The 13,847-nt window shown below is 40.7% G+C and overlaps 1 protein-coding gene across 1 annotated transcript in view; it reads right to left on the minus strand.

The window, feature by feature from the left end:
* Kiaa1210 (KIAA1210 ortholog) overlaps positions 1-13,847 on the minus strand; it is a 119,253-nt gene that overhangs the window by 13,121 nt on the left and 92,285 nt on the right. The window contains exons 4-5 of the mRNA XM_028773133.1: positions 9,757-9,909; positions 2,153-2,329 (exon numbers count right to left, since the gene is read on the minus strand). Coding sequence (XP_028628966.1) covers positions 2,153-2,329; positions 9,757-9,909 — 330 coding nt within the window. The remainder of the gene's footprint in view (positions 1-2,152; positions 2,330-9,756; positions 9,910-13,847) is intronic.

Genomic DNA, 13,847 nt, shown 5'->3' on the forward strand with positions numbered 1-13,847 from the left:
AGAGAGAGAGAGAGAGAGAGAGAGAGAGAGAGAATGAGAGAATATGAACTTTATTTCAATTGGCATGATCCTCAGACCTTTTCACAAGTGAGCTAGGCAGCAAGCAAAATGCTAGAATGCTTGCCCAAAGTCTCCCGTAGTGGATCACCTGCCTCCTGGGTGGCAGTGAGGTGTCCAGAGGCCCACCTCGTGTGTAGGCCTTGGCCTCTGGATCACCCTGCTCCTGAGACTGTCCTCACCACTCAGATTTTATCCATGTGCTAAAACAAAACTGAGATGTCTTTTTTTTTCCATTTTTAGTTTTGATATTGTAATATCATTACATGTTTCTCCCTCCCCTCAACTCCTCCAAATCTTGCCATGTATTCCTCGTTGTTCCCTTTCAAATTGGTGACATTTTTTCATTGTTATTGCATGCATATATGTATGTGTATCTGTATTCCTAAATAGTATCTGCTCAATCTATATAGCATTACTTGTATGTATATTTTCGGGGCTAACCATCTGGCATTAAAAAACGAGTTGTGTTCTACCCTGGGGAAGACTCTTTCTCCCAATCTCAGCATTCCTTAGTTGCCTATATTTCTTTGTGCATAGTATTGAGGCCTCATGGGCTTTCTTACATTCACTTTGGCATGTCTATTGATGTGTTTCTTGTTCAGCTTATGTTTAGGCTATCATGTTGCTGAGACTTCATGGTAGCTTTTGAATGGTAGAGGTAACTTTGGGTGAGTACCTGAATTATTTTCACTTTCATGCTCTTCTTTTAAAAGATTTGTGCTAGCTAGTCTTCCATCTATTTTAGTCCAGAGTATCCAAATAAATAATTGGGCGTTTGACTGGCTAATTTCTTTTTAGCTGACAGATCCCTTTAAACACCAGTATCTTTGATTTCTTAACTGTAATTGGAAACCTCTTACAAAATAATTAGAGTTTTTTGTTTTCTTTTAAAAGGATTTATTGCATTCATTTATCTCTGTGTATTTGTGAATGAACATACTCATGGGCAAATGAATGTGCATGTGCCACGGAGAGTGTGTGGAGATCAAAGGATGACTTGTAGGAAGCAGATCTCTCTCCTATACCCATCTTTTTACATGAGTGTTAGGGATCAAATTTGGATCCACACACTTCGTGACAAGCAGTTTACTTAACATACTTGCTGTCATGTGATTTTAAAGAAATTCTCAAATATTTATCTTTTTAAATTACATGTATATGGAGTGTCTATGTGTGTGTCTGTGCATGTGTGACTGCAGGTACTTAAGCAGTCCAGAAGAGGACATTTAATAACTGGTGCCGGAGTTACAGTTTACACCTGGCATGGGTGCTAAGAACCAAAGCCAGGTCCTCAGTAAGAGTAGTATGAGCTATCGACCACTGAGCCATCTCTCTAGACCCCACTGCTAAGATTCTAACTCATTAGCTTTGCCTAATTGTAGCTCTGCTTGCTAGTAACTCATGTGGCAGCACTCTGTGTCAATGTGTGGAGGCCTTTGGAAGAGTTAGCAGCTGAATTAGGAATGACTGGAATTGCTGGATGCCTAATCTCCAACTAAGTAGGGCAGTGCTGCAGTTTATAACTCCTGAGTCTCATATTATCAAAAAATCAATGAATCTTTATCCAGACTAGGTTTGAGTACTTTCTTCAGAGAGGACTCGGGGGATGTCCAGGCACTAAACCAATAAGCAGGTTGTATAAGGTTAACTCTGTTTATGCTTTTCTCATTCCATTTATAGGAGTTTTCAAACAGACAGGACGTTTCATGCAGCCAACGCAAGCTTGCTCACCCACTGCACACATCAAGGCTGGGACAGTGCCATATACATTACTATCCCCACTTAGAGTATGTATCTCCCATCAAATGTATTCAACCTATGTCCCTCAGGAAGCACATGGCCACATTTAGCCAAAGATATCTATGACTGTGGCCCAACCCAAAATCACAAACTTAAAGCATTATGAGATATTTTGGGCACCTGTTTATAATTCAGCTGCATGCTTCTGAAGAGTGAGCTTTGTAGATAACAATGCCATGGCACAATGTCAAAAGGTTGGATACATCTATACCCATATAGTTTCCTAGCAGCAGTGGGCATAGGCTAGACCTTTTCTCACACAGTTTAATGCAGGATCTCATGAAAGACTTACAGATGTGGAACTTAACTTCTTCTTCTGCTTCTGGGGGTTTAAAGCTATTTTGTGTTTAGCAGCTGAAGAATCCAAGCAGCCCTGTGAGGTGGCTGGGGTACTGAAACCGGAGACATGCTGAGTGCTGCTTTCAGAAGACTGTGATTGCTTGGCATCCGAGGACATTTCAGAGACACTCTGGAGAGTGGGAAAAAATAAGTGAGTCAAATCCATACAGATGCTGTTCCTGATCTCGAAGCAGGAAATGCTTCTCCGTTGCTAAGGAATGTGTAAGGAAGCCTTTCATGGATGACTATCCACTTCCTTTCCCCTTTCAGTTTAAATACCACACTTTGGGTCCTTTGTAAATGAAAATGAGATATAGGAAGAAATTTGGGGTTCTCCTTCTCTCAGAAGGCAACAAGGGTGCTCTGCTGCCCTCACAATTAGAACACAAGCACATATTGGCATTTACAAGGTGGAATGCTTGTATGTTCTCTTGTCCCATGTCCCTTCTCAGTGACAGGAAGACATCTGGCTAGAAAGAGAGGTGCATTCCTGGATGGGTAAAACTCAATGGGCCTCTGGGATTGCTGTGCTGGAAAGTTAGGGAGGGAAAAAATCCACTTGGAAGAAGGCCTCTTTGCAAGCTGTGTTTTCATAGACAGCACACTAATGTTATTTATATTTACAGTTCGTAGGTGCAAGGCTCATGGGAAGACTCCAGGAACTGACTTCTCCAGCCTCCAATGAAACATAGAGAAAGGCTCTAACCTTGTCCTCATTATAGTGGGCTCCATCTCCAGAAACTATTTGGATCTGGGACACCTGGTTCCATTCTGTAGTAGGAACTTTAAAATAGTCCCAACAAGGATTGTGGACACAACATTTTCTACACCTCCAAGAGACACACCAGAGCTCGCCGCTCACTCCTAAGTACCTGCACAGAAGTCATATTGAATAGCAGGTGATGTGTCATCTCGCTCCTGGACATCAGAAGCACATGGTGTCATGTTTCCTTTGTGTTTACCCTTATAAGTAGTGTTGCACAATGCCAGGGACCCCTTGGCAAAAGCTAGAGTTCACATGTCCCCACATTTTCCACAAACACTGTATGCAGATGTAGGGACAACCTCATCTGTTTATCTTGCCTCTAGACATGGTCCTCGATTTCAGTGTCTAGGGACTCAGCAGCGCTAACGATAAACCTAGCTCATCTGGTTTCACTTCTAATCAAGGTGAAAGAAACATACAAAATCTATTTTGTGGGGTCAACCACACAGCATTAACAGTGGTTCCAAGATTTCCGTAACTTTTTTCTTTTCTTTGTTTTGTTCTTTATGAGACAAGGTTTCTCTGCATGGCCCTAGGTGTCCTGGAACTCACTGTGTAACCATGCTGGCCATAAACTCAGAGATCCACTTGCCTCTGTCTCCCAAGTGCTGGAACTAAAGGTGTGCACCACCACTGCCTGGCTTTTCTTAACTTCTTTATGCAACTGTCATCCACTAACTTATAAACACCCATCCCAATAACTTATTCAGCTTGTGTCTGTTCCCCATGTTATTTTAGTCCTACTGTCTAAGGCTTCACTATTTTCAATTAAAAGAAGAAGATCTAGATGTGGAAATCCTAAAAGATACCATGCAAGTTGCTTTGTATGAAAGCCAATGTAGGATGCCTAAATGGTAAGACATACAGACCAATTTTCATTCACTTGACCTCCCAAACCTTACAGTATGAAAACTACATAATAGCATTGCTTGCTCCAGTAACACTCATTCTAGAATATAACAGAAAGATCAGGCTAAGCCAAAGCCTATTGATTTCCAGATTGGGTATGTACAACAGGGAGGTCCTTCATTCCAAATCACAGTACAAGCCAAGGAGGTAGCAAACTTAGCCCCAGCCTTCTTTTGTTAGTTCAACTTTCATTGATCTGATTACTGGCCTACATCTATCCTCCAACCTGAACTAAAAAGACAAAGAAAAATCACCTGATTATGGGGCCTTGCACTCAGACATATGATTCAAACTAGTCATCAGAGGTCCTTTTGTGAGTTCACAGTATTTTGTGTGGAAATGGAATATATTTGGATTTATATATTTCCTTAAATCCACCAGTGGGCTAAAAAATGTTTATACTCTGGAGCTCCGGACAGTATTTCTTAGCACAGAGTTCAGGAACTCATACACCCCAATGTTAAAATCATCTAGAAGGGGGTGTTGAAAGGTACATTTGAGGGACATGTCAAGACTGGACAGTAGCTGGGGATGTAGCTCAGTGGTAGAGCATCGTTTAGCATGTAAAAGGCCCTGATTTCAATTCCCAGCACCCAAAACAAAATAAAAGAGACCTGGAGGATAAGAATATCAGCAGAAGGGCCTTAGAATGGCTTGACAAACTCTCCAAGTGGGTATTTTAGAGCCAAGGTAGAGGATAAGAACTGACAGCTGATCTAGCACATCTTCAAACCAAAGCACATGGGTTTCACAAATAATCCCATCAGTCTTATTAGAACAGGATCCAGAAATCTATGGGTTTCTCCTGGTTCCTTCTTAGGCCCCATCTCTTCTCTCAGCTATATTGTTTAGTACCTCCCTAGAATAGTTACCAAGGAATTCAATCATAAGAGAGCATGCGTTATCCAAGGAGAGCAGATTAAACCCTCTTCTAGCAGGAGTGTGAAAGAAAGGTGAGGAAAGAATGGAACTCCTTTCTCTAATTCTCGTTTCCCAGCTCCTCTATCTGTCCTCAGACAAAGTCATACTGTCTGTACTCAGGTGCAGAGTGTTAAGGTAGATGGATGTGGTTCCCTTTCTTCTGTGTGTAAGAGGGGATTGAATATAGACATCCTTTCTGGGGAAGAAAGCTGGTTAGGGCTTCAGGCAAAGCATAGTAAGGGGTCCCTCAGTACTGGTTGGTAAAGGACTAAACTGGACATTCTTTTGGTATTAACTAGGTTAATAGAGGCTCTTTCAAAAATTAAAACACATTTCAGTTCTATTTTTCCCTCCTGTCAAATATCTAGACCCAGCTAGAAGCAGCTCAATCAATTATGCACTGTTAGGGCATCCTTTTAATGACTGCATCTTTTTCCCTGTATGTTGTTAGGCTTCCCTCTATTTCTTCGTAGTTGATAAGATACTGGTAAAGGGATATGAAGAACCAGCCTGTCTCCATCTTAGGTTTTAAAAACATCTTGTAACCTTAACTGCAAATTGTTCTGTACTGTCTGTTCCAATACAGATGCCAATCACATCTTTGTTTCAAAACCATCTTGCAACCCTACTTTTGTTTTTAAGGGTTTTTATGACTACCTGTTGTTAGGACTACCTTGTTAGGACCACCTTGCAATCATGTATTTGTTTCAGGAGGTCATTAGAACTAACTTGTTATGCTTATGTTCTGCTCCTGTAACCCCACCTATTTTGTCCACCAAATCTCTAATTTGGACACCTGAGCTATAAAAGCCTTATTTTCTTCACATCCAATGCTGACCTCTTGAACCCCAACTTTAGGGGAAAGCAGCCCACACACTCACACACATACACACACACACACACACACACACACACACACACATGCACACACCACATGCACACACATGCACATACACACACAACTTGCTTTAATTAATTGCTAACTTTAATTCATTTGGCCATGATGATTTAGGTCCCTTGTCTTTCTCCTCACATTTTTGAGATAAACAGAAATTTGATTGGCTTCTGAGGACAGCGGAAAGTCCTGCCTTGTGTTAAGTAAGAGTAGTAGGCATGCTCAGTGGCAGTCTATGAGCCCAGCAATTGAGAGGCCGAAGCAGGAGGATTTGGAATGCATGGCTAGCTTAGGCTACCAACCCTTAAAAAATGGAAAACCTACAGACAATTAGCCCCAGGTTCCATCCAACATTTGGGGGAAAATTGGCACTTTGGGGAAAATATATTCTGAAGCTGTCCAGGAGGGTCTGACACTGTAGATGGGAGCCTGGGTCGGATCTATGTGAGCTGACACTGTAAAGCACACTGCCTTGGTAATGCCTCCAGGGGACACAGCAGCTCTTGATGGGAAGATTGTTCTCAGTAAGAGGTGTTTCTGCTAAGAGATGCTGGCATAGGGTGTAAGATTTGCTATTGACTGATGTTCCCCTCCTTGGGGTGTGTCAAAGAAGTGGACATCCCCATTCCTGATGGTGTCCCCTCAGCTACTGCTTCACTCAAATCCTGGGTACATGAAAGCTGTTGAAGCCGGCATTTTTGCAATGTCACCATTCTAGGAGGTAGAGATTCAATGAAGCCTGCATCCTCCCTCTTAATGCAATTGCTTCAATTCTTTAACGCAAATAGAAAACAAGAATATGCAGTACGGAAGCTTGAGGATGTGGACCAGTCGTAAAGCATGTGCTCTATGAACATGAGGCCCTGGGTTTCATCCTTAGCATGTGCACACACACATGCACACACACACGTACACAGAATTTGTAATTAAATAACGCTTAATTTCAGGTTCTGGCTATACCATTGACTGACCCATGTTCCCTAACCTCACTATTGATAGAGACATTGATGTGTTATCACAAAGATTAAATAAGTTGATGCATGAGAAGTGCTTAGCACAGTGACTCTCACACAAGAAAACCCCCATAAATGGTAGCTGATATTTAACATGTTGGGGGTGAGATAGTTGTCAGCTTCTCCATTGTATTAGCTAATGAACAATGTCATTCCTACTGCTGGGCACTGGTTGTTCAAATGTATAGGACTGCTAAAGCTCACATGGTTCAATGAAAACTACTATGAATTTGGGACAGGATCCTGGGTTCAAATCTCAAATTTATCTCTGATCAGCTCTGTGGCCTTATCCAAATCATTTCACCTCTCTGAACCTGACTTGTTTCATCTATAAAGGGCACGATAGTATCTTTTCTTTTATACCTTTAAAGTCTTATAGAGAAAACAAAGTGCTTTGTAAACTGACAGTTTCTACATGATAATTGGAAGGTGTTATTATACTCTCCTCTGATTTATCACATGAATTTAACAAAGACTGGCCATTAAGAATGAATTAATTATGAAGAAAGCCACCCAAAATAACGTAAGAATTGTAGTCAGAAGGAAGTGGCCTGGCAGCATTCTAAAGAACTCCACCAGCCAACATGATGGAAAACTGCAGACACCCTAACCTAGAACACGTTAACATAGAAACAATTATCCTTCGATGGGACTAAGATTGGGTTATTTAATCAGCTGTGACTTTCACCTGTTCCACTCCATTCATGAGTGTGAAGATTTATTTGGTCCTTTGTGCATGACGACATGCAATTATTTTTCCACTTAAATAGGGTTCTGAAAAAAAGTTCTAGCAGTCTGGTTCTCGTATGGCTTGTCATAGTCAAGGTTCTGGGAAATGGCAGGGTGCTGGGAAGCACTAAACAAGGGAATCCCCTGGTTAAAGTATGGAGTGACTTAAGCCCTGCTCAGCCTAACTATCTGTAGAGATACCTGCTCAGACTCACTGCCTTTCTCACCGAATGTGAAGAACTGAACCCCTATACCAGACTAGAGGCTGCAAACAGCAGGAGCGAGAGTAATCTGAGAGAAAGCCACGTGGTTTGCAGACTGGAGTTGAAACACACCAGAGACCTCACTCTTTACCTAAGGACTCGTGGAAGGAAGAAACTGTGGCGGCAACTGCGTAAATAAAGCCTCAATCTCAATCTCGGGATTCTGAGAAAGCAAGCCTGAGCATTGAGGTCTGTAATTGGTGGCATGCATTCCCTTCCTCCGCCAGTAGAGGGAAGCAGCTGAGAGAAGAAAGAGCATGCAAATTGCTCCAAAACAGAGATTTAGTCATTGTTTAACCTGTCTGGATGTTTTCTTCTACTCTGCTTGTTGTTCTGTGATAAGGCAATGGGAAGTGGGTTTGTGGGGAAACATTTGGGGACGAGAGTAAGGGACCATAGTGGGTCGGCTGAGCCATCTATCTGCTTAAAGAATCATCCACTCAGGCCAGCTTATCTACTAGATGCCAATGAGAGTTGTATCCTTAGAAGCTGCTGCTGCTGCCTTTGCTGCCAACAGCATGGCCCCTGGATTCACCATAATGAAGTAATAGGTCTGGGATCATAGCAGAAAGAGCACAGACACTCACATATGGGAATAAATAGGAATCACACTGTAATACCAAAGACTCAACTTCTACCTGACAGCCCAATAACTACTCTCTGCTAATCTGACTCAACTCAGTCCAATTTGAGGGGCTGTGTTTTGTTTTTGAGACATGAATATCCATCAATAGATGAATGGTTCAAGAAAGTGTAATGCCTACAAACAAAGGACAGCCATTCAGCCTCAAATAGGAAGGAAGCTCTGATACATGCTACAATATGGATGAACTTCAAACCCAATGTGCTAAGTGAAAAAAGCTATCTGTAAAGACCTCATATCATTCATTCTATTTATATGAAATACATCAAATAGGAAAGAAATTCAATTAGTGTTATCAGAGGTTGGTAGACAATAAGAATAGAGAGTCACTGCTTAACAGGTGCTGGGTTTCCATTTGGGAGAACCAAACAAGTGCCGGATGTAGACAGTGGGAGTGGGTATGTGTAATTCCACTGAAGTATTCTCTAAAATGTTTTGTGTGCTTACTTTCATGTTAGCCACATTTGCCCACACACAGAAAAAATGTTATCTAATCCAACCCTTCGACCAACTCAGACATCCCATCCCAATCCATCTGATTTAGTGGTGTTTGGCAGAAAATAGTCATAACCCAATTCCATAAAGTAATGATTTTCCTTCCACTTACTGTCAGTATGTGCTTTTATTTTGGTCTAACCTAATTTCTGGCATATATAGTGAAAAGCTACTTATCTTCATACAAGCTTTTTTTTTTCAGTGCTTGGATTTGAAGTCAAAGCATTGCAAAGAATAGGCAAGTACAGTGTCACCAGCCACATCCCCAGATGCCTTTACAGTATTTTTTAGCATCAAAATAAAGTTTTGTTCTGACTGGCTAGTTACTTTCATTATAAACTGTTTCTGTTTACTCTTAGTTCCCAGTACTAATGGCTCCAAATTCTAAATTCATCTAGGTTCACAACAACCAATTAAGGTAAACAGAAATTTGACCACAGAGCTGTTAATATCATTACAATCAACTAATTTGCCAATTGTTAATGGGTAGCATTTGGTTGGCATATCTAAGCATACAAAACATATATGCATGGCACTAGTGTGCAAATTGCCTTTTATTAATGCTGGACAGTTATGAAATAATATTGCATTGCCTAAGCTCTGAATTTTTATTTAAAAATGTACAAGGTTGGCTTCAATTAAAGAAGCTCTATTTTAATTTTCTTAAGATAACTGAACATATCCACAAATTATTATGTATTTCTGAAACAATGTCTTCTATTCTTTATGAGCTAAATTGGTGGTTATTTGGTTTGTAAAACCGAGTGGAAAATGATGCAAATCAAAAGCCAAGAATGGCAATTTCTTTTCCAAAGTATCACTCTACTTCGTCCCCGGAGTTGAGATATGACAAAAGAACATAGAACAAGAAAGTATATCTTTAATGGTTCCAATCTATCCCTGAGAGTAGAACTAATATTCACCTTCCTTGATGTTGGTGAATGCTGTAAAGACCTCCTTCTGGAGTTCTTGGGTGTTCTGTCATCGTCATCAGTTTTTTCCGAATCCTGAGAGACTTTGTCAGATTTGATAATAAGTGGGCTGATGCCGAATCTCCGTGAGCGCAGAGATTGGATCTGTTAAAAGGGAGAATGGAAGAGTTTCAAACATGGGTGTTTTCCCCTAAGGTACTGGTATTCTTTTGTTCCTTAACTGGTGAAAGACTGACAAGCCAAAAAGAAAAAAAATGACATATATAAAAATGTCATAATGAAATCTAGAATCATGTATGCTAGTAAGGAATGGAAGATGGTTCAGTAGGTAAAAGTGCCTACCATGCAGACATGAGGATTTGAGTTCAAATCTCTAAAACTCAAGTAAAATTAGTATGGGTTACAGAAGTATTGGCAATCCCATTGCCTGTGGCAAATGGGAGTCAGAGACTGGAAAATCTCTGGAAATTTGCGGGTCAGGTAGCCTGATGTGTATAATAGAAAAACAGCAGAGAGACCCTGACTGACACAAAGGGGATTAAAAGCTGAAAATCAATATCTGAGGTTGTGAGTTTGTCCTCTGACTTCTACAAATGTGCCATATATTATGCACACACACAATTGCATGTTTGTGTGTGTGTGTATGTGTGTGTGAACAATGCCCATGAAGCCTCCATGGATTAATGTTTAAACTGAAGACACTGTGTGGTGGTTTGAATAAGAATGGCCCCCGTGACTTTTGAAGTTGGATAAATGCATTTTGCATTATGCTTTGGCTCCAAGCCTGTGGGGGCCAAGGAGTGGTCTGTGATGGTTTAAATAAGTTTGACCCTCATAGACTCAAGTGTTTGAATGCTTAGCCTATGGAAAGTGGCACTATTAGGAGGCGTGACCTTGTTGGAATAGATGTAACTTTGTTGGAGGAAGTGTCTCACTGTAGGGACAGGCTTTGTGATCTTACATGCTCAAGCTATGCCCAGTGTGAAATCAAGTCTCCTCCTTCTGCTGCCTATGGATCAAGATGTAGAACTCTCAGCTCCCCCAGCACCTTATCTGATGCTGTCATTCTTCATACCATGGTGATTATGGACTAAATCTCTGAAACTGTAAGCCAGCTCCACAAATGGCCCCATTGGCTCATATATTTGAAAGCTTAGTCATCAGGAAGTAGAATGTGTGTGTGTGTGTGTGTGTGTGTGTGTGTGTGTGTGTGTACATACATACATACATACATACATACATACATACATACATTCATATGTATGCATGTATGTGTGTGTTTGGGAATTGTTCTCATACTTTGTCTTAATTCAGCTCCCAAAGCCTCTTCCAGATCTGACCGTTCCTGCCCCACCCACAAACACCCGCTGGTTTCAATTGGTAATAAAGAATTGCCTTATAGCCAATGGCTGGGCAGGGAGACAGAGGCAGGACTTTTAGATTACATGGGCAAGGGACCAAGAGAGAGGGGCAGAAGAGGAGAATTGCCATGACTCATAGGCAGAAGGATCAGATTTAAGAGCTGGAAAGAAATCATCCAGCAATGTAGGTGGAAAGGAAAAGCAGCCCTATGAAATGGAGGTGAAGGGCTTCCCAGAAGGTAACAGGGCAGCAAAGATAAAATATAAATTTAGAAAGTAATAATCAAGGAATACAGGAGGGGAGTGTTTGCTAGCTGTGGGGAGGTTTAGGAATGCCCTGCTATTGAGCTAGTCAAGGCATATCAAAATTAACTGGCACCTGTGTGTTTCATTAGTGAATCCAGAGCTCTTGGGCAGGTGCAGTGCATGTGTGAGACACCAGAAACCAAAGCAAATTAACTAATTCACCCCTACAATATATAGAGATAGAGAGAGAGATAGACACAGATGCAGATACTGATATAGATATAAAATAACTACCGAAAAATCGGCTCAGGAAGGAATTTCCTGCCTTCCTATCTTCATGTCTAATATGTATTTAAACCAAAAACCAGCAAGCAGTTTCTGCACATTTTTGCCAATCTCCAATGTCCAAAACTTCAAATTTTTTATTTGATTGAAATCAGTCTTGGTTTCAGTCCCTTCCAGCTTCAGTCTAGAAGTCTTGCTTCATTCTGCTATATCTTTGAATTTGTCCATATCTTAGGAGCTAGTATTTCCAGGGGTGAATCTTGAAGGTATCATCTGGGTTTGCCTCCCCCCCCCTCCACACACTTAAACCTCTATTCCTTTTGCTCAAGGAACTGTCTGGGCTGAATCTTGACCTTGTTCATCTCTTGTCTTCATATTATTAAGGCTGATTTTTTTCTGGAAATGTTAGTGAAAATATAGAGACCTAAATCTGAGTGTACAGTACTTCCTGAGCATGGGTTCAATCTCTAGTATCAGATAAATAAACTTTAAAATCTATAGTTAAATTTTTAACTTTATAAAAATATTTTTAAATGGTACATTTAAATGGAGGATTGACTAATTTCAAACTGATGACCATGTTACATTTGTCTGATCATGGTCCTCTTGATATGGATTGAAATCTTTGATTTATATTTAACAAATATTGGATAAGCATCTACAGTTTACTATGACCAATCATATGAACTGGGCCTACAATACTTCATGAAACGTGGTTCTTTTTTCTTTCAAGCTAACATCACTTGTTTCTGTCTAAAGTTTTACATATGACCTCTAGACACTAGCCAAAGAAAACTGGACACAGTGGAGGTTTGCCAAGATTTTGCCCCTGGAAAACTCCTGGCCAGGATCTCCAGTGCTTGCTACTAGTCTTTATTGGGAACTTAGGAACTAAACCTGAATCAACTATTACTTCAAACAACCATCCGTAAGCCCCTAATAATAATAACAATAATAATAATGACAAATAACTTTCACTAAGGGATTATAATATACCAAGCAGTGACAAATCTCTACAGTTCTTACAAAGTGATTATTAAGTATCACGACCATTATCTAATGGAGAAAATGAGGTTTGAGAGATTTATGACTGACTGTACTTCTACAGTTGTAAGGCAAGTATTTGAAAGCTCTTGCCAAATTAATAGCATGTGTTCTTAACCACTATGCACTCTTGTTTCCTTGCCAGCAATAAGTGCCAGGAAAGGAGGGAGGTCCATACTGAAAGCCATGTTCAGGAAGTTGAAAAGCAGCAACCAGAGCCAATGGTGTATTTCCTTTCTTAAGAAAAGCTGGAGGGGAAGAGTTGGGCCTGGGTGCAATAAGAAAAAAAAGAGTTTTCTACATGATTGGCTTTATAAATGATGAACTCAACAGCCGGAATGTGCTAATAATACAGTATCACATTTTAACTGTTTGTAATCAAATAAAGAAAACCTCATCTAAGCAAACATGGTGAATGTCCAGAAGTGAATAGAATCGGCTCAACCTTAGCAGTTCACATTCAATTGAATACCTGGACTCCTTCCCTCCTAATCTGTAGATGCTATGAATATCTTTTTTGATCCACTAAGAACCTTGCCCTGGAGAGATTGCTCATTGATTAGGAGCATGCACTACTCTTGCAGAGGACCCACATCAGGTGGCTCACAACAGTCTGTAACTCCACTTCCAAGGGCTTCACTAATGTGCACATACCCCTACAAATACAATATTTTGTTAATTTAAAAAAGAATTCCACCCCATCAAGGGACCCAGGCACTGGTCAATTCTATACTTCTACCAATTTCTTTGGAACACTGGTACCAGAGCCCCTGATTCATTCTGTTCTGTGCATTGATGTGTGTGATCTTTTGAAAGAGGGCCACAAACTATATCTCAGGGTATCCTGGAATTCACTATGTAGAAGAGGCAAGTCTTGAACATATGATCCTCCTGACTCAGTGTCCTAAATGCTTATACAACAGGGAAGTGCCAGCCACTCTGACATCTGGGACCCTTGCCATTAATTAACTTTCATTTAGTACTGCCATCTTGGCAATTAAAGGGCGTTTTCTACCCAAAGGTTAATCTGGTTATTGATGACCTATTACCACCTATTTTGGCTGGCCTTTCTTTCTTTCCTTCTTTCCTTCCTTCATTTCTTTCTTCCTTTCTTTCTTCCTTCCTTCCTTCCTTCTTCTCTCTCCC

This window comes from Grammomys surdaster, unplaced genomic scaffold, assembly GCF_004785775.1.
Source record: "Grammomys surdaster isolate TR1022 unplaced genomic scaffold, NIH_TR_1.0 222, whole genome shotgun sequence".
Lineage (NCBI taxonomy): Eukaryota > Metazoa > Chordata > Mammalia > Rodentia > Muridae > Grammomys > Grammomys surdaster.